Consider the following 21,307-nt stretch of genomic DNA (forward strand, 5'->3'; position numbering starts at 1 on the left):
GCAAGAACCGATACCGGCCCCCTTACTGTTTGCGAAGGCTCAGACTGTTTCAATATATTTTTGATATCTGAAATATTTTTCCATTTCTGTGCTTTTAATATACTCTCATAAGCGGGGATTTATGGTTTTTATTTTAAAATTCAGTTTGTGACGAATTCAATTTTGTGCCGCTTGGCTTTGTTCAAGAGCGAAAAATGTCATTAAATGGCAATAAACAAGAATTAAGCAGTAGTTTCAGTGTTAATTTGTTAAATTTGCGAATATTTATGGCTCTTCTTCCCAATGAGTTTATACTTAGCGAAGAGATATGCTTAATCATTGTGTAAGATCAATATATATGTATAATAAGTATCTATGAGTACATATAAAAATAATGACTGGAATAAAAATAAATGATTAAACATTCGTCAGAGAGCACTTACAGTGGGATATCACACCTGTTTTTGACAAGTAGTATCATACTCTAGGATTTGCTGTCTAATAAGGAATAAAGTTTATTGAATGGTTTGATTTCGGTAAAAAATTCAGACAAATAAGCATTATATTTACTTTGGAAAAAAAAATTGAGTTTCGCGGAGTGATCCAATTACTAAATAAAAAACGTCTAACACTGAGAAAAGTCGACAAGTTGGACAATACTTAAGCTGAACTGTACTAATGATTCCGACTCTAAACAAAAAGGTAAGAGAATATAATTTGATGGTATATTCATATGTGATGTTGTAATTGAAGCCATTGTAGTAGAAATCATCGATAAGGCACATAGATATTATTTTGAGGGATCAACAACAAACAGAATGTCAATTTATTATGGCTACAAGCTTTTTTCACCGCATAGTGTTTTGAATTCCGCACAAGCAATGTAATATGAAAAAGCAAATAAGTGCCGAGTTTACTTACTATATAATCTTACACTATTACCTCTACCGACGATTTCCCAACAATATTTTGCAGATGTTTTAAGTATGGATCAATTGTTATATATGAGAATTAGGTCCTGAAGCTGAACAAAATCCTCACAAAAGTAATTTCCCTGCATTAACTATGTTATAATACGTATATGATTCAATTCAATATATTATCTATGGTGTACAGGCTATAATTTCACTAATAGCGATTACTTCCACATTAAATGTGATTAGAAAGCTCATAATATATACTCTTCCACCAAGATTAATATTAAGTCTCTCCAAAAAAACTTTACTGCCCACCCCGCAATGAAATCGTCAATATTTTAGAGTTGTCAGTACATAGCTTAACGCTCTCCTAATAAGAGATCTTTTTATAAGTAAGTGTCTCTACACAGAGATTAAATAAAAATTTTCCGCTAAATTTAAGAATAGGAGAGTTATCGGAGAGTCAGTACATAGCTTAACGCTCTCCTAATGAGAGATCTTTTTATAAGCAAGTGTCTCCACACAAAGAATCAATTAAAAATTTTCCGCTAAATTTAAGAATAGGAGAGTCAGTACATAGCTTAACGTTCTCCTAATGAGAGATCTTTTTATAAGCAAGTGTCTCCACACAGAGAATCAATTAAAAATGTTCTGCTAAATTAGAGAATAGAAGAGTTATAGTCCATATTTCTTAGGACTGAAGTGAATAAGCGTGAAAATATCGCACAAAATCTGTAACCTTTCACTTTGAAGTTGCTTAAAAACTAAGCCCAGTTTAAGTATTGAGCGGCATTAAGTGAAGTTTCACGTCTAATAAATGCATGGTGTGCTACTCAATGCACGATTGATATATAGTCCCTATTAAGTACCATTATCTGGTTACAGCTTCTAATATATTTTATTATATCTTATTTCTACATCAGAAGGAATGGTGATGTTATTGTCTGTATTATTGCTCAGCTTAATAATAGATCCTTGTTGTCTTCTTACAATGCACTAACTGTAAGAAAAAGGATATTTTGCCAAAAAACTGCAGGATATTATTTTTCACAAATCGTATTGGGAAAAATTATTATTAAAAACCATGAAATATCTGTGGATCAAATATATTGAGTTGGAAGAATATTATATTTAGAAAGAAAAATGAATTAGTTCAAGTAAGTGAGCGGTAATTGGCAATGTCATATAAAAGCGTAGTCGTATATTTAGCATATGCATAAAATTATAAAACTATTTAATTAAACTCTAAACATTTTTACGATAATTAGTTTTAAATTTACTGCAATTATACGATGCCTTAAGGTAAAAATTACTGAATTATTTTTTACCATTAAATTAAGCTTACATATTTTATGATGTAAAATATAATACATTAAATGCAATTACACAAATTTACTAAAATAATAGGAAAATTATCTGAGTTCATTATGAGTTAAAAGTGTATAAAATGCAACTTTATGAAAATGTGAAATCCCTAAGCGATACTCACAAATTGAGTTCAGTAAATTTATGAAAATTATTTCTAATGTTCTCAAGTGTCAATAACAATTAATTACGCGCAAAATTGCTTGCCACAAACTCACATATATACGAATATGCTATATTTTACTCATATTTAAATAAATATTTTTAACAAATTATCTGTGTAATAAATAACCGAAATCATATCAGCAACAAAGGCAATAACGAAAAACTGTTTGCATGCAGATCTGCTGAGCTTAGTGAACGAGGTTCATTAGTTAAAAGTCCACAAAATTTTCGATGTAACAGATACAATTTATAAATGTATATATTACTGTGTTATCCATACATGAAAAAGTTTATTATCAGGAAAATATTTATGAAAATTGATTATATAATTTGAACCAAAATGTGTTTTGGGCAAACATATTTTTACGTTTGAGCTCTAATTCGTCCGGAGTGATTTAAGCGATTAGTTTGCAGTTCGCAATTTCGCAATTTGTACGTTGTTGCCATTCGATACTGTTGCCAAAAATCTGGATGAAATGGTTTTTTAATTCGATTAAATGTATTACACACATAACAGTTTTACATTTCTAAAACCAATTATAAGTATTAATATGCACAATAGCGATATGAGAGCTCGTTCACATTTTAGGTTCAAATAGGGTACTAAAACGATGTTCAAGTGATTGTAAAAATTTTACAATATGAAGCTATTTAAATGAAAACTCATTCATAAATTATTAAAAGCTTAAGAATTTTTAAAATCAATATTCGCGAACATATGTATTTCATGCTTCTTTCTGTTTCTCCCTTCCACTCGGGTTAGTATTCTAACCCACCTAATCAAATCATGGGAAGTATGGCAACGGAACAAAATATTTTTTCTGGTTTTTGGCATAGTTATCATATCTTTTTCTAATGGTCATATGTAATAGATCATAATACAATTATCATGGGCAATTTTAACAGAAATTCACGTGGATCATATGCCCCACATTGCAATAAAATTAAATAATTGTTAAGTTTAATATCTAAGCCTGGTCAAACAAATTATAAAAGGACTATAAACTAATTAAAAAGTTCGATTATTTCCTAAGACCACTGATGATGAGTACTTCGCAATACTCAAAACAGCGCTGTATGGTCAGCCAAATTTCAATAAATTAACTAAAATTTTTGTTGTTGTGTTTTTATTTCTATTCGAACTCTTCTAACTTTTAAATAGTTTCTATTTATCATAAGACGCGTCACTTTTGACAAAAAAGTTAATAAAAACATTAAGTAATTGAGTTTGAAACAAACCCTTTACTTGATATAAGTAGAATGATTATGTTATGCAAAATTGAAATGACTTGCCCATCTGCAGTTGATATTTAAAAATCCGAAATTGTCTCTCTGTGTGAAGTATAGAGTTCTAGACTTTACTATATGCTTAAAAATCAGAAAATGTCTTTCTATGTAGAATACACCACAATTTTAGACTTAACTCTTTTTAAATATAACTTCTGTTGTATTTAAGGGGGAGACTTATTCTCCCTTAGATCCGTTTTCGCATTACTTCGGGGAGGGTCCCTTTTATGTTGGCATTTCCCATGCCATGTTTTTGTGATTTTCGATCTGCGTCCAGAGCTTTATTATACTTTTTCACCGAATTTTCTTGGTGTCACGCTATTTGATTTTAGTTCTGCTTTCTAGACCTTATTTCTACGCTTTGAGGATTTCAATCACATACGACTCTATCGTTTGCCAGTTCTCTGGGTTCACTCTATTCCTTTTCACTATATTTTCGGATAGACAGATATTTAGAATAGTAGTAAATTACAACTATAAAATTTTATTATTTATTAATTAATTGAAGAGTCAAAAAGTAATTAAAATTAAAAATTAAATTAATTTTGAATTTTTTATATATTTTAAACTAAAAACAAGATGCCATGTACTTATATTAAAAATTTAATCAAAAGTAAGTACGTCAATCAATGTATCAGAAAAACCAAGTTATTGTCTGCCAAATGAAATGGAACACCATAAACTCCATTAGGCTGGCATATAGGAGCGCAGGCTTGCAAATGATGTTATTAAGTTGTTCTTTACATAGTAAAGAACATCACATAGTAAAGAACTGCATTCAATAATCCAGATTGTACTTTCATGCTCGCATATTGATTATTTTTCCTTTGTAGCTCATTTGGTGGCAGTTAATGTTGCGCATTTGATGCGACATTGATGGTTCAATTCAGACAATTTAGCGTACAACTATGCTGACTTTAATGCACGTACGCATAAAATGGAAAGACAAAGGATATTCAAAAGTAAATCGCTTAAATCCTCGTTAAATCATCATTAAATCGAAGTCGAAGTCAATATGTGGCCATAATGTCGAAATGCACCACAATAGCACACCCATGCAACAGAGATCGTTATATCAGAGTAACTAGAGAGGTTGAAGCTGAGGCTGATGCTGAAGCTGATGCTGAGGCCGAGTATTTGACAATGTTTGTGACATTGAACATGGCAATCAATTTCAGATACGAATCAGTCAGCCAGTCAGTTACCAATTTTGCAGTACGCAATCAAAGGCACTAACTTGGAATGTTGTTTGGCTCGGTAATGAAACACAACAAACAATAACAACCAGCAACCAACAACCAACAACCAACCGCCTTCGAAGATATTAATTTAATGAAGACCTTTGTCTGTTTGTCTGGCTAACAGATTGATGGCATGGCCATGTGTGGTAGCGTACCGGGCCGCACATGCAACAGCAACAGAGACAAACTTTCAACGACAAAGAATTGCAAGATTTTGCTTTTTTTAAAATAAATTCAAAATTTCAAAAAAATAAAAAAAAATACAAAACAATAAAAGGATAAAAAAGCATTCCCTGAATGGATTACATCTTGTCTGCAGCAATAATTTGTGGTCGCTCAAAATAATTGACCAAGTTCTTTAACATTTAATTGACTTTCGGTTTGCAGTTGCAGATGCTGCAACTTTAAATAAAAAATCACGTTAAAAGGCAAAAATTATGTAAAAATTCTGTGCAACGCAGCGCAAATCCATAAAACCTCCTGCAAGCTGCAAAATTTCTTTGGCATTTAATTGAAATAATTTTAAGTAAAAATTTGCATTTAAAAAAAGTTTAAGGCCCTCGCTTTTTCATCTCGTTGTTTTATTAAAAATGCGTTGGACATTAAATGCAGCAAAAAATAATGAAACTGAAATTTAAATTACAACCTTTTGCGGTGAGCGCGGCGTACTGCATATGCAAATAAAAAATGATAAACAGTTCAATAATTCAATAATTTCATTTAATATTCTTAACAAAGAACAAAACAAAAAAATTCCAATAACAAATTCCAATCAAAGTTAATCCTTTCAAGCAAATGCAACAGCAATCATATTCGCACATTTTTTCCAGTCTTAAATTCTCTTTAAATTTAGCATTTATGTTGCATGTCGCAAAAAATGCAGCATAATGAAGAAGCAACAAGCCACAAATGATGCAACTAGTAATTTGGCTAATTTAGTGCTGTACAGCAGCATCGCGCCGTTCTCCATTCTCATCCAGACTACTTCATTTTTTGGGTTGCAGCATTACTTTTGGCTTTCGCTTAGCACGCGGCGGGCCTTCGGTAGCGCAACTTTCATGCCGCAAGTACTCGAACACATTTCGAAGGCAACAAAAACTATCGCCATTGCTGGATATTAAATAAAGCATTCTTTAAAAAGTAAATGTAGTAAACGGAATAAATGGAGGGCAGATGATCCCACTTTTTTACGATTTTCAGCTTCTTATTTTTGCAAGTTCAGCGCAATTTTTGCCTTGAGGCCAAACTTTTCTGTTAAGTTTTTGCTCCTGCGAACTGTGCATTTTTTCATAAAACACCTGAAATTTTTCGCAAAATGAAAGGTGAAAATTATGGAAAAAAAGCTATTTTAAATATGCTAATAAATGTGACATTTTCTTAGAAAGGATTTCAAATAAAATTTTCAAATAAGATTTTCCGGTAGAGGCTAATGCCGTTTTCGATTGGTATATATGGAATAACTTTTTCAATTCAGATTCTCATTTAGTGCAGTTTTCATTTTCGATTGGTGAGTCTCGATCAAAATGTATAACACTTGTATTAATTTATAACACTCTAGATATTTTGGCAGAGTAACGAGATTACCTGAAATTCACAGCTGTTGACTTGACAGGTAAAGTGTAAATTGATTCGATATATATATTTATAAAAAATATAAATAATAACTGTAAGAATGTTAGATGTAGATAGATTAAGAGTAAATCTATATTGAATTGAATATATTTACCAATCACAAACGTTATAAATCAAGCAATCTTAACATCTATTAATATAAAACCTAATTGTGTATATTCTATATATTAAAACTAACTATACATTCTTATATGTATTTCTGATATGCAAATAAGTGAAGTCGACACATCGCTACGAATTCTGTTAACTGCATAAACGAATTCAGTAATACGGTTTCAAATAACTTCTGAACTAATCTTGAATATTGCAATATTGCTGGACTCTTTTGACCCAGATTAAGCAGGAATAAAAAGAAAACTTTAGTAAACCTATATTTCATACTTACTAGAGTACTGAAGGGGTAATTTGTGATTAACCCGTGCATGTAAGATAGCCTACTTTGATAATTATAATATACAGGAGTTGCGAAAATGAAGTGGATATAGAGTCCATTAAGTACTCTCATTGTCTGGGACTTCAAAGGAAACAATTTTAATGTCTAACAGATTCTTGCTTTATTGACCTTGCACAAATAACTTAGGTGGAGTTGTTGAATCTTCTCAGATTTATCTGGAAGGCGAACGGTTTAAACAGGGTTAATACTCGGAGATAATATTGGTTAGTGTATCTCATTTTTTTTCGTGATCATACTTAAACAATTTTATTTATAATTCCTATTTAAGTAGGTTATTTAATATTTATTTATAATGTTATTTATTATAATATTTATATTATTTTTTAATAAATATACTTATCTCAATCTTTTACATTGAAAACTTAAAATCGATCATCGATGTTTAAGAGCGAAGGTGTTGACTGTTGATTTAGGTCGCGCCCTAACTTAATTATAGCACTATGTTCAGACTGTTATGATCTTATAGTTGCTATAAGTTACTTTCTGCTGGCATGAGAACAATCTTGTCGTTTACGATCTACAACGAACCTAAGACTTCTAGAGATTGCGGGTAAGTATAAGAATCCTGTGTAAAAATGTTGTAATAATCCTTATGTAGTGTATATTCTACTTATTCGTATGTTCGATTTTTCAAGATTGGTCTCGGCTACCAGTTTCTTAAGATGTTACTGAAATAATTATTTGGAATTATTTTGATTAATTTGGTTTGTAGTTTCGAGATAAAGAAGGTTTGATATCTATATAGATGTGACAGACATTTTTCGCTATAAAAATAAATAATCAGGAACAAACTAAATAAAATTATTAAAGACTATTCAACAACTCGTTGATTTTGTTCTGGAACCGATTTTAAGCAAATTGCTAAAAAATAGTTTCCTTTACTAAAATTTTTTCAACTATTTTTAAAATTATAATATCATCTACAAATTTACACAGAAATATTTCTAATAACAGTAGGAATTAATTATGTTAATCCACTTGTTTTAACCTTGGGAGGTAACACTTTGTCCGAAGAACCGTAAAAAAATCGTGTGGGTCGAGAGATTAATTTTAAATATTTATAGAGATACAGAGTGTGACAGAATCGTTTCATCGTAAAATATCAGAAAACATCATAGTCAGGAAACATTTATGACTTCATAAACGATAACCAAATAGTTTTAATTCTATGCATTTAAGTTTTTAAAATAAAAACTAAATATTTATATATATATATATTAGTTCCAGTAGATCCTGTGAAAAATGCAAAGCCATAATTTTATATACTATATACTTACATTTTAGGAAAATAAATTTCCCACCACGTTTTTAACATAAAGCAAAACTTTATTTTAATATTGTTTATTGTTACAAAGTCAGAATAATAGATAATAGATAGTTTCATAATAAATAATCAGTTTCTAATTTGAAATAATATATTAACTACAATATATAAAAATTGAGCAAAGATTCTGTAAAATGAATTAATTTTATCATATTTAAATATTAATAATTTAGTTTAATAAATAATGGTTTTAAACAATATTAATTTTAATAACGATTATTATTATTATTATATTTTAAATTTTTTATTACTTTTGAATAAGTTTAAAATTTTACAACTTACAATATTAATTCATTCAATTTGTTAATATAATATCTTTGGTATTAGTAGAATGATTTATTGCAATTTTGATAATCTAATCTCAGTATTTTATTTAATATTTTGAAATCAGATTTTCTAATTAAATTGATATTGAGAAATTAAAATTAATATACAATTTATTGATATATTTATTGATACAATTTATTGGTATTTCATTATGTATTGAAATGGTTAAATATATATATATATATGTTAAAAATTTTAAATTTACATATCCAGAATATATATTTCATATTATCCCTTACATTTATATGATATAGTTATATATATTAGTATTACATGTAACATATGCAGATACAGTTTTGACTAGTTTTGTTATAAGAAGTTCATATATTCTAGATTCTAGTTATGAGTTTTAAATTTTTCAGATTATAAGATAGTTAGAAGCAAAACTGTTTATAAATTCTTTCTTATTGACATATGGGTTAGCAGGCGTATAGTTTAGAAAGAAAAGAAAAAAAACCTAAAATGGAATAATAGATATATCACCTCTATGCATTTCCTGGCTGTAAAATAATTTGAAAAACCAAACTCTATAACAATCATTTAATCTATTCAAGTTTATTGAAAAATTATTGATATAATAATTGTGTATTTAAGACGGGCTAATTTGTCAATAGTTAAAATATACACTTTTTAAAAAAAATTTTAAATTTTAAAAAATTTTATTTAAACAAAAAATTTCGACTATACTTAATAGTCATCTTCAGAGTAATACAATGTTCTTATAATGTGCATTGTATTACTATACAATTCTTTAAGAATATTGTAGTACCCTGAAGATGTTTATAGAATATAGTCGAAATATTGTTTAAATAAAATTTTTTAAAAACTAAAATTTTCTTTAAAAAGTGTTTTAAGCAACTAATAATAAATTAGCCCATTTTAAAAAACAAAATCATTATTAAAAAATTTTGTTCATTCAAATAATAAATTAATAAAAATGATTGATAATAAAATGAATGGTTGGATACCAAATAGACAAATGATATTAAATTATTATGTTATTGGGATAAATTTAATTTTTATTTTTTATTTAATTTTATTTTTTTTAACAAATTTTGATATCTTACGTTTTTTCTTTTTTGAATTTGAGCTTAAATGAAGAAAAGGAATTTAATCTACTGCATATATTTTACTTAATCTACAAGAAAATATTCCTCGCAAGTAATTGAGCAATTTATTTTTTTTTCTTAATTTATAGTTTAAGGTCTTTTTGACCAATTTTTGAAATATTATATATATATGAGATGCTTAAAGTTCTTATAATAAAATATTTACTCATTTTGTAGTTTATTTTCAGTTTGCTATATTTCAGTCTTTGGCAATATCACAACTATTTATTTAATGTTTTGGGTTTCAGTAAGTTAAAATAAGAATAGAAGATATATTTAAGAGTTCTTTAATACAGAGTTAGAATACTGCTAGTGGTAATTTATACTTAGCAAAATTAATTAAATGTTTAATGAGAACTAATAAATTAAAAAATATAATGTAACCTTAAAAGTAACTCTTAAAAAGTTTATAAAATTTTATAAAGTTGCATTAATTCACCTAGGAAATACCCAAATCATGTAACAAATGTTGTTTTAATTCCTCGCCCTCTTCTTCAAGCCTTTGTGCAGTCATTGTATTTAGTAAGTTGAATACAATCGCGAATATTGTAAATGTCAAATAGGAGCTTAAAGCAATCCACCAAATCACTTTCGATTGAGTCTTACTCTCAAAATTTTTCAATATTAAAAGTGCCACTGTGAAGCCAGCCAAGGAACCCGTCAGATGAGCGATATACGAAACTGCAGGCAGACCTCTAATTTCAGTTGAAAAATACTTTGTATAAAATGCGAAGCCCAAATCACAGGAAACTAAAAATAAATGCAAAATAATGTTTATATATAGAAAAATTATTTATTTAATAGATACTATATAAAGCAAGTTATTTCTTAAATTACCAAAAATAATCACTGACATCAACTGTAAGATACCGTAACGCATTTGTTCAAAGTTCAACAAAATACTTGCTAATTGTGCAGCTAGTAGTGCATAAACGCCGCCGCTAGCTCCGACTAAATACACTTCCGAGTCCACAACGCTAGTGCCCAACGATCCAGCAAAAACACCCGCCAAATAGATGACAGCAACACGCAACGAACCGTGCACCAATTCCAAGGGCACACCGAAGAGCAGTTGAATCAGAATGTTGAAGCTCAGATGAAACCAGTTCGCATGCAACAACATGTAAGATACGTAACGCCAAATCTCCAGACGGCGATCCGGTCGATAAATAAACACCGATTCACTGGGTACATTACTGTTGCTCAATTCATTCACTGGAGCTACCGTCAGATAGTCAAAGACGAAGACGCCGATCTGTTAAAATGAATAGTAAAAAGTGAAAGGGGCGGAAGGAAGTATTTTTTTATTTGACATTAATAATGATTTTTTCATATAATTCAAATACTTGTTGAAATTCTAAAATAATAAATTTTGATAAGCATATTGCCAAAAACCTATAAATTACATCTAAAATATGCAAAATTGATGTTGAGTAGAAAATCTCTTGGCCACAAGCAACAGAAAATATTCAATATTCACGTAGCTGAGCGTGATTTTATTATTAATTTCCAAAATATTTTTTTTATATTTCGAAGAAAAAATCTTGGCAATTCAGCTTCAGCGTTTGCTTATAGAATCTATGCGGAAGTGTGGCTATGTTTGCGGCACGATATGAAATTTATGCAAACAGTTTGTTTGGCTTAAAAATTATTTATGTTTACGTAGCAACGTGGCAAACAAACTATGGCAAAAAATTCGTAGGAAATACAAATGAAAACCCACAAAAAAAAAGATTTTTCGGAAAAAAAAACCTAGAAGTATAGTCATGCTCCAACCCCATTATGTTTCGCCCCATTAAATAATACAGCAGACTATATTTTCTGCTATTTTGCCGTCCAGACTTTGTGTCAGACAAACACGTAACTTGTGACTCCCTTAGCAATGATGTAGATGTGTGCTTCATGCGTAGACATATGAACTATTTTCCTATTAGTTACGCCGCCCGAGACGTATTGGTGCAAAAGTTTCTCAATAGCCAAGACTAGACAGTCTTGAATGCCATGTAAACTATGAGCGTAGACCAAACCTAGACTGTTTAGTTTTCGTGAGTGTTACGTTATGTTTCCACTTTGTTACCCTTCTAATACGCACTTTGCTCGTACCGGTGCTAAGCATTATCGTTCTCTGCTTGACTGCAGTACTGTTGACCCTGTCTGATGTGGCGAGCCTGTCAGTTAGGTGTCCACAATGACTTGAATATTTCCAATTAAATTATGTGTGCTTACGCTTCTGTTTTCAACCACAGCAGACAGTCTAAGCAAATTTATTAAATTTTTCTATAGCTTCGCTTGTGATATTTGAGCACTGTTTTTTAAATTTTTTTTACATTGGGTTTGCATTATTCACGTGTGAAATGGAATATGGCAACCCAATCAGACTAACCCTTAGTCAACAATTGTGCTCAATATTTCACTTTTTTGCAGTAAGTAGCTTTCGATTTCACACAAGCGATTGTTGGTGGACGTGGCAAGTACTGTATTTACGTTGTTCCCAACCCAAACCCATATCCAAACAGTAGACGTAAGTTCCACTTGTGTGACCAAGCATGTTCAGTTGTCTCCTTTAAGTCTGGTTGAATCAATAAAGTGGCAGCAAATAAATCATGTCTGTCACTCACTTTAGTTAAATTTTTATTTCAACTGGAATCAATTGCATTTTCTGTTTAAACTTTTATTCTTAAGGGGATTAGCACTTTCTCAATAGTTCACATCCACTTAATTTAATAAAAAAGAGTATTCAACGTAGAGCATAGAATACTAAAAATTTATGAAAATGATTCGTTTCTGAAGAATATTGAAAAAAATTTATTTATAAGAGAAAAGACTCTTTCAATTTATTCTCGTACCATAAATCAGTTTAATGTTAATAGGTGTCATAATTTTTAGATAATGTAGTATGATATCAGAAAAAGCTTTTAAAGTGTTATTACCATTTTATTTTAATGAAATTCTAAATTGAATGAATTTGCTAAATACTCCTCCTAAACTTTTAGTATAACAGATATATAATAACAGTGAAGATAACTTTGGTGGCTTATGTTTGCTTAGAGACATTATTTCCAATCATTTCTTCTATTTAACTGTCTGACGACGAATAAGTAAAGATTTTCAAATAGGTACAATTTTTAAGCAGAAAAAATTTTAAGTTTTAAAAAATCGTTATTATTAAAGAGTAGACGTGAAAATTGCCCAACAGCCGGTACTGTGGCCAGAAGAGACATATTGTAACAGTTTCACTATTGATTAAACAAAGCCCCTTAAAGCTTTGTGAATAAAGTCTAGAACTAAATCCAGAGAAGAGTTCTTAATCTATTTTGGTGACAGAAATTCTTTATGAAACAGGTTTCTTCTGTGCGTTATTAAAGCTGGTCAGTCACAAAGAATGTGCATGATCGTTTCCTCATCTTCGAGGCATAATCTGCATTCCGAGTTAGCAGATAATTGTAGTTTATGAAGGTGATATTTCAGACCATAATGAAACCCGTTATCAACCTTAAATCACATTTTGAGAATTTAAGAATGTATTTGTAGGAGTACAGTGTTATCAGTGATTTGCTTTGTCTGAGTCCTGGAAAGTTTACGCAGTACTCAGCCGCATATGATTTTCCATTTCCTTGATAATCTGTTTTGTAATGGCCCAGTTAATCCACAAAAGGGTTGAGAGAATATAAAAACAGTTTTTGATGCAGTTCTGGCTAGCTCATCAGCTTTTTCATTTCCCAAAACTCCTCTGTGGCCCGGAACCCAGTAAAGGCTTACCTTATTCCGAGCTGCAAGTGATTGCAGAAGCTCGTAACACTCTAGGACCTGTTTTGATTTGAAAAAAGTATTTTGAATACATCTTTTATAAGACAAGCATTATCTGTTGTTTTCATATTTTTGCAAGTGAAATAAAAACTCTTTATTGCAAAGTCTATAAACTTGGCCAATTTTGTAGGACAACAGTTCTGATAGTTCGGTAAAGGCCACCGGGAGTTTTAAATTCTTTTCCTAACCAATAATGGACATTGACATGAAGTAGACTACAGTTACCTCTTAGTTACCTCTTTAGCCGAAAGCCTAAAAAAGTCATTATAGATTGTACCTAGTCACATAGCATGAATTGAAGGGACATAGCATGTGCTGCATAGTTGAAGCAGGGAGGGTAATTTGGTTTCCCTTTACCTGATGGGGGAATCGTTACCTTTTTCGGCGTTGAATATATACTAATTTAAATCTATGTACGTACCAATGCTATTCCTGTGGTGTGCAATGGGTCATCATTTGTGTTTAAGTGGGCTTTTGCAAATAGGGCCGCCACTCCAACCTACCTACCTACCACACTAGAAACAATATGGTAGTACAACATTTCAACTTTCTAATATTTTTTCACTCCCCAAGCTGGAATTGAATATTTTTTTTTCAATATTTTTACATATTTATTGGTCATACTAGAAATAATATGGTAAATACTTTTTTTATATTTTTTTTTATTCTTAAATTTGTTATGTTGACAACATTACAGAAGCAATTATTGACCAAATAATGCAATTTTTTTCAATTTATTTTATTACGACTATCGGTCAACCACAACCCAAATGTGCTTACGCTTTACTCATTGTAGGCGTGCGTGCTGGAAACACTTCAATTTAATGAAATCAACAATTTTTCTACAATGTTTCGTCATTGCCACAACTCACCTTCCAAATTTCTAGAACCATTAATAGGAAAAATGCTAACAAGTACAATTGTCGTACCTAACACGTATTCCCAAAAGCACTCATACGCTCAAGTGCACCATGGGGAATACATTTCCTTAACCGATTTAATCAAATTCTTTCGGCAATTTTAACGTTGTTTGGATCAAAAATAAATGCAATAAAAACGAAAATAATGAAATTGGTTTTAAGACGATGATAACATTAATTTTGAGGGTAGTTTTAGCAATTTTTCTACTGCCCACTCATTTGGAACGCTTACCGCAGTAAAACTGATTTTGTACTTTAAGTGGAAAAAAAAGTACATCTAAGGCAAAACAGCGGCAGGGTTGCCAATGCAGCACATGAGGTCATGCAAGCACAGAGCGGTATTTCATTCCACTTGCGCGTACTTTTTTTTGCTAATGCTGAACATTTTTATAACATTTACTTATGCATTTAGACTCCTCCATTTGGGCTCTTTGAAAAGCTTTGAATATATGCTTATCTGCAACCTAATTTATGCCAACCATGCAAGGTTTGAAGACTTTTTTTGATGTTTTTTTTCGTTTTTGAACATATTTTATGGTCATGTTTTTTTTATTTTAGTTTTTCTGTTTTAAAAGAACACATTGAACTTATGAAACAGCCCCCACATGTTATGCTAACATGTTAACTTGAGTCTTAGATGTTTATTTGCTATTCGAAAAAAGGCTGGATACCGAGTAACGGTTTTTGCGCCACCCAGAGTCGTTATTGCTTTTCGTTTTGGCAATTGATTGAGGAATTTTATTTAATGTGACTAATTTTAAATGCAAATTTAATTTTTGAACATTTTGAAAATAAATAGTTATTTAATTGTATATAATATTTACAACAATTACTTACCTCCAACAACGATATTAAGATAATGAAAATTGGTGTTGGGCAGCAGCGCTTGAATTCAGTACTCAAATATTTCTTCTCGAGCCCCAACTGTGCTTTATTGGTTGCTTCAACAGCTTTGCCATTTTTTATTCTGTTGCAGTGCAAATCTGTCAGATGATGGGCGCTATTTGCGCTATATGCGCCATATGCAAACATGGACAATGGCTCCACATTGAGATATTGAATCTGTGATGCATGCATGCAATTGTCAGCCAAATTTGTGTGACAAATACCGAACTCGACAGCGTCAACGATTCTGTTTGCATTTGGAATGTCTATGACAGTTGAGCTTCTTTTGTTTTCCTCAAAATCTGTCTTTGTGTTCTGTTCGCGTTGATGATGTGCTAGGATTTCTGCGACTTCTGTCTGTGCTCTCATTGCTTATGGAGTGGGGCAAATGTGCGCTACGCAGCCAAACGCACTAAACCATGTTAAATGACATTAAACTTATGTTGCTGCTGCAACACTTAAATTGGAACATGAGAAGGTGTTGTTGCTATGCATGTTGGCGTCATTACAATGTACCAACAATTTAATTCGTTTGCCTTTCAGTGATTCTGTATTAGCGGTGCACTTGAATAGCACTAAAATTGCAGCAACATTTGCAGAGTTTCAATTGAGCGCACAATCATTCACCTGCAATGTCAACTCCACTCGACTGGTAGCAGTCAGTCGTCTATGTTTCAGCTGCAAGTAAATTAAAAAATTATTTTTCTTAAGTGTAAAATTAGCTCAAGGTTAATTTAAGACAAGCAACACAACACTACAAATTTTAACAGATAAAAATATTTTTCACACATTTTTTTTATTTTTTTATTTTATATATTTGGCCTTCCAGACATTAACTGTGTGAATATGCTGCACGTGTTGATGTCTTCTTTTTGTTTTTATCACACGAAAAATATGTCACAAGCGACGCCAATGTCGCCCATACAGACGACGCCTTTAAAAACATCGACTAGACCAGACCAAGACAGCTCCAACGGTATTAAGTGGCAATGCAAATAAATTATTCGCCTACCAAGTCGCTCGCTGCCGCTGCTGCACTGGCAAAGGAGTACGCAATTGCATTCCCCGATACACGAAATCGCATGCGGCACACGTTCCACTCGTACGTTTTCCTATTTATATCCGATTTATTTATTATTTGTTATTGTTATAGTTGGCAAATAAATAGACTGCAGTAAAATGCAATGTTTGCTTGGCAACCGAAAAGCACCGAAAAGCGCTCCTCTAGCCGTTGTGTTTAGACAAGGCAACATTTTTGCCAAATTCTGCTTCAGCCTTTAGCCATAACAAGGACTAAATACACTGCAACGAACATTGAGAAACATGTTTTGCAACGTTGCAAAAATATTTTCCTAAATTCAAGGAAGTCGCTGTTGCCTTGCAAAAAGGATAAAGATTCCGTATTTGTGCTTTTGCCAAAAAACTTAAAAGACACACAAGAAATTTGCAATTTGGCATTAAAAATGCAACAATAATCATAATGAAAGGTTGTTTATCATAAGCTGAGCTAGTGGTACGACAATAAAAGAAGTGATTATTAAAAGTTATAAATAAAATATACTATTTTCAGTTTCAACAAAGCAAAAAAATGAAAGAAAAATAAAATGAATTAAAAATGGAAAATACAAATAGAATGAGGAAAACAGAGAATACTGCATAGTAAGATAGAAACCTTTAAAAATGAGCCAAAAATTGTCCAAGAATGAATCATAATACAAAAAGAATATTTGCACAAATTAAATAAATTTACTAAATTAGATGAGAGATAAACAATCTAAAATCTACGGTTGTACGGTGATCACTTCATCAAGTATGAACTGCAATATTACGAACATCAAAGGACGATAATTATTTTCCTATCTTGAGTCGCTAAGTAGTCATGAAGCGAAACTGCTCAACTGTTGCAACCGGTATAGTACCGTCAATGCAGTGAAACCGTCAATGCTGGTCGCTATGAACAACAAATGATAAATTTGAACTATGCATTGATCGAGAAACGACCAGAATGGGCCAGAAGACACGGCAAGGTAATTCTGCTCCATGACAATGCACCTGCACACAAAGCAAAACGGGTTCAGGACGCAATCAATACACTTGGCTGGGAGCTGCTACCCCACCCGCCGTATTCACTAGACTTGGCTCCTTCCGACTACCATTTGTTTTCATCGATGGGACACGCATTGGCTGAGCAGCACTTTGATTCCTACGAGGAGGTCGAAAATTGGGTGTCTGGTTGGTTTGCTTTAAAAGACGAACAATTTTTTTGGCGTGGTATCTACAAATTGCCAGAAAGGTGGACAAAATGTGTAGAAAGCAATGGCCAATACTTTGAATAAAATGTTTTTTACTTTCCTATTAATAATTAGTGTTTTATTTTCACCAAAAAACGCTCATTTCATACCGGTACACCTAATATTTACTATAGTATTACTGATCAGTTTAAATTCTCTTTACACCATCGCTCACGTTTCATCAATAGGAGAGGGAACTGTGGAGTTCATCACAGAGGAGTGGTCCTCTGCTGGACATTATGTACTCTGTAACCACAAGTGTTAAGTAGCTTCGGTAATTGTCGAGAATGAGCAACTTAAGGTTATACAAAACAATTTTGGATCCGAACTGCGAACACTGATTGATTCAGAATGCAAATTTTTCAACGAATACGAAAACTTCTTAATAAGAAATAAGACAGAAAACAACGATTAGAAGTGTGAAGAGTGACTGATTCGGAGGACAAATATTTAAGCAAATACGAAAAGTTCTTAATAAGAAATAAGAATGTTGAAGTTAATTTAAGACGACGGTACTAGCTGTGGTTTGAAAAACAATGACCCGGCTTAAGCAGTGTGGAATCTGTAATATTATTTCTTCCTAGTTTTGTTGTTGTATGATATAAAAAATGCTAATAATATTTTTCAATAGGTTTCATTAGTATTTTATACATACACATATTCCACATTAAACTATAATAACCATTGTTTGTTGAATCGCAGCTATTATTATACATCGAAATTTAGAGATTAAGATGCATTGGTCATGTTTTAAGTATAATGATTGTTTGAAGAGAATGATTATTGACTAGGCATTAATAGTAATAAATATAGTTCCCTTATGCAAACGGTCAACAAAAACGGCATCTTTAATACAGAGATAACACAAGAGTTATTAGATATAGAAACTAGTCAATAGAGTATGAAACAAAGAATAACGGGAAAAATAGTAGAGAAGTCAAAGTCGATCCTGCATTGCAACGTTAAAAAAGGATAATGAGTGTAAACATGACAATGGAACTCATGTCATCTTATGTGTCAGTGCCCATGTTCCTTACTTTCTTTACTGATCTGACTGACCTGTCATTCTGCAATATTACGATTTTACTCAGATTCATAGAATTATCACATTAGTTTACTTTTACCTACGGGGGGAGTGCTTGCCTTTTTCGACGTTATTCGTATACTGACATTATGGTTTATTTACGAAGCAACGTTATTCCTGTGGTACCACAAGGGGCCATTATTTGAACTGAAGTGGGCTTTCTTGGTACACAATGCCGTCACTCCAACCTAACTTAACCTAAGATATTGTTGAAGAAACTATATATGAAAAATATATACATTATCTTTATTTTAGATTTTGTGGACTATTTATATCGTATTAATTACTAATAATAATGTGAAAAATTTAAAAAAAAATACGGTTTAATGAATAAAATTACTGAATTTCTAGCAAAAGAATATTTTTTTTTCAAAACTTGCAGTTTGTTATATAAAAAAAAATTAGCAGTACTACAATTTCGATGTTAGACTTAAAGTTTAAAGCTTTAGCATTAAATAAAATTTAAATGTTTAAAATAAAAATAAGATTTACAATGCAAAATAGAACATAAAATGAAAAACTTAAATGGAAAGCATTTCCCACTACACAAAAATTCTTGAAAAATTTAAATATGTTTGCGTGCTTCCTGCTGAAACGTGCAATGAAAAACGGAAAACATTAATATACACTTTTCATGTCTAGACCTTGAATAATAGCTCTTAAGAACTTTGAAATGCATATCTATTATTTAGCATATTGAAAGCAGCAATGGAAATGGAAAATTCCGACAACTGCAAAAATAATTATCTACTTAATTCCTTTTTGCTACAAAGTTAAGCGAAAGCATTAAATAAAATTTAAAGCACGTTTGGGAAATGGTTATCCTTTGGTCCTTCGAATAACAGCAGACATCGATATAAGCAGCGACACTTTTAAGTAATTGCCAGCATTGGCGTCACAATTTCAACCAATCTACTAATGACATAAACATAAATAATTTAATTGCAACTCACTCATCTCTCCCCACACCTCTACCCACAACCCTCACGCCGCCACTCAAAAAATGTTTGCAACTTTGAATTTCAATATCTGCTGTCCAGCAGAAATTTCAATAAAGTGTTAAGTATAGTGCAAGTGCAGTCATTAATTATTCATAGCGAATAATTTATTCGTTTAATTTCTTTTTTATAAAGTTTCATTTTCGTGTCCTCGGCAATGAGCTTTCAACATAATTCCACTTTTGGTCATGTTTTTTGCATGTTAACATTAGTTTCCAACGAAAATAGAAACAATAAAATTATTGCTCAAATTTTAGATATAATTTTTTATTCAATTTAATTTTATGAGTTCTAAAACTTAACTTTTTTGGTATATCCCTAAAAGGAAAGGATATACGTGTTTCGGTTTTAATAGACTAAAGGATGTCGGCATAAAGAAAGTGTATTTTCGTAAAGCAAATTTAGTAAGCGAACATAACATTTGCATATTGAGGAGTAAGTATACTAGCAATTAAGATAGAAATAGTAATGTTATTTCCATTTTACTGTTTTTACATACTATATTTACTATACTTTACAATACATAGCTAAAGGTTAATAGGTCCTTAATTGTGGTGATGTCCTTACAGGTTTAATCAACAAACACTAAAACTAAAAATAGTAATAAAATAAAGTTACTAAATTTGTTTTTATTGCCTTGGCATTTAGCGTTTGTTGTACCAGGAATATTTGTTTTGTTTTCACTAAACTAAATTGAATGTAAATATATATCAATAGAAAGCGATGTGATATAAAGGGATATGTCTAAAATTTATTTATAGCAATGTTAATAAAATATAGAAAAATAACAAAACTTAAGTTAAAATGTAATATAATTAATAATATACATTATATTATTCATTATTCATTATAATATAATGCTAGTCAGTTGTTTGGCCAAAAATTTAAAAAATGACTATCGATGTTGTGATATACTTTGAAAACAAGTTCCAACAATCATTAACCGAATTCGGTTGATTTAACTAAATTTTACTTAAATCTCAGGTCAAAATATTCTTTCTCGACACATCATGTGGGTTCAACTATACCACATGTTGACTTTTATATCTTCTTTACCAATTGAGTTATAGTTTTTCCAACAAAATTATAGGTCAATTTAACCAGTATGTAGTTAGAGCATTTTTTTCTGAGTGAAGTCTAAAAAAATTATTATTAAGTACTTTTAATAAATTCTTCGTGAGAGAACATATGTTTTAGTTTTACTACTGTGATATATTTTTCTGAAAAATAAAGCTGTAACTTCAATTATTCAATGTATAGAAGAAGATCAAAAACTCTAAAGCCGCTAGTATGTACACTAAATAATAAAGTAATAATTCTTTTTAATTAATGTATATGCACATGATATGAAATTTATTATTTTTTATGTCACAAGAAAGTATTACTTTCCATCTAGTGTGTCCTACTAGAATAACTATAGGGATTATCCCTTGGAAAAAGGTAAAAAAATCAATGAACTTTTGTTTGATTCTAAGAATTATATAGTTATTTGAAAAACTATAAAATAAATTCGTAATCTGTT

General features: G+C 30.9%; 2 protein-coding genes across 2 annotated transcripts in view; one reads left to right on the forward strand and one right to left on the reverse strand.

Annotated features, from left to right (window-relative positions):
• Nucleotides 1-21,307, forward strand: part of LOC119679362 (collagen alpha-3(IX) chain) — a gene marked incomplete in the record, with an annotated part of 240,003 nt that overhangs the window by 80,139 nt on the left and 138,557 nt on the right.
• On the reverse strand, nt 10,192-16,090 carry LOC119671189 (protein rhomboid-like). Its single transcript, XM_038081744.1, has 3 exons — nt 15,365-16,090; nt 10,638-11,055; nt 10,192-10,550 (listed from the first exon to the last, which is right to left on the reverse strand). The coding sequence occupies exons 1-3, from the start codon at nt 15,779-15,781 to the stop codon at nt 10,240-10,242; spliced, it is 1,146 nt and encodes a 381-aa protein (XP_037937672.1). The 5' UTR covers nt 15,782-16,090; the 3' UTR covers nt 10,192-10,239.

Source organism: Teleopsis dalmanni, chromosome 1, assembly GCF_002237135.1.
Source record: "Teleopsis dalmanni isolate 2A chromosome 1, ASM223713v2, whole genome shotgun sequence".
Classification (NCBI taxonomy): Eukaryota; Metazoa; Arthropoda; class Insecta; order Diptera; family Diopsidae; genus Teleopsis; species Teleopsis dalmanni.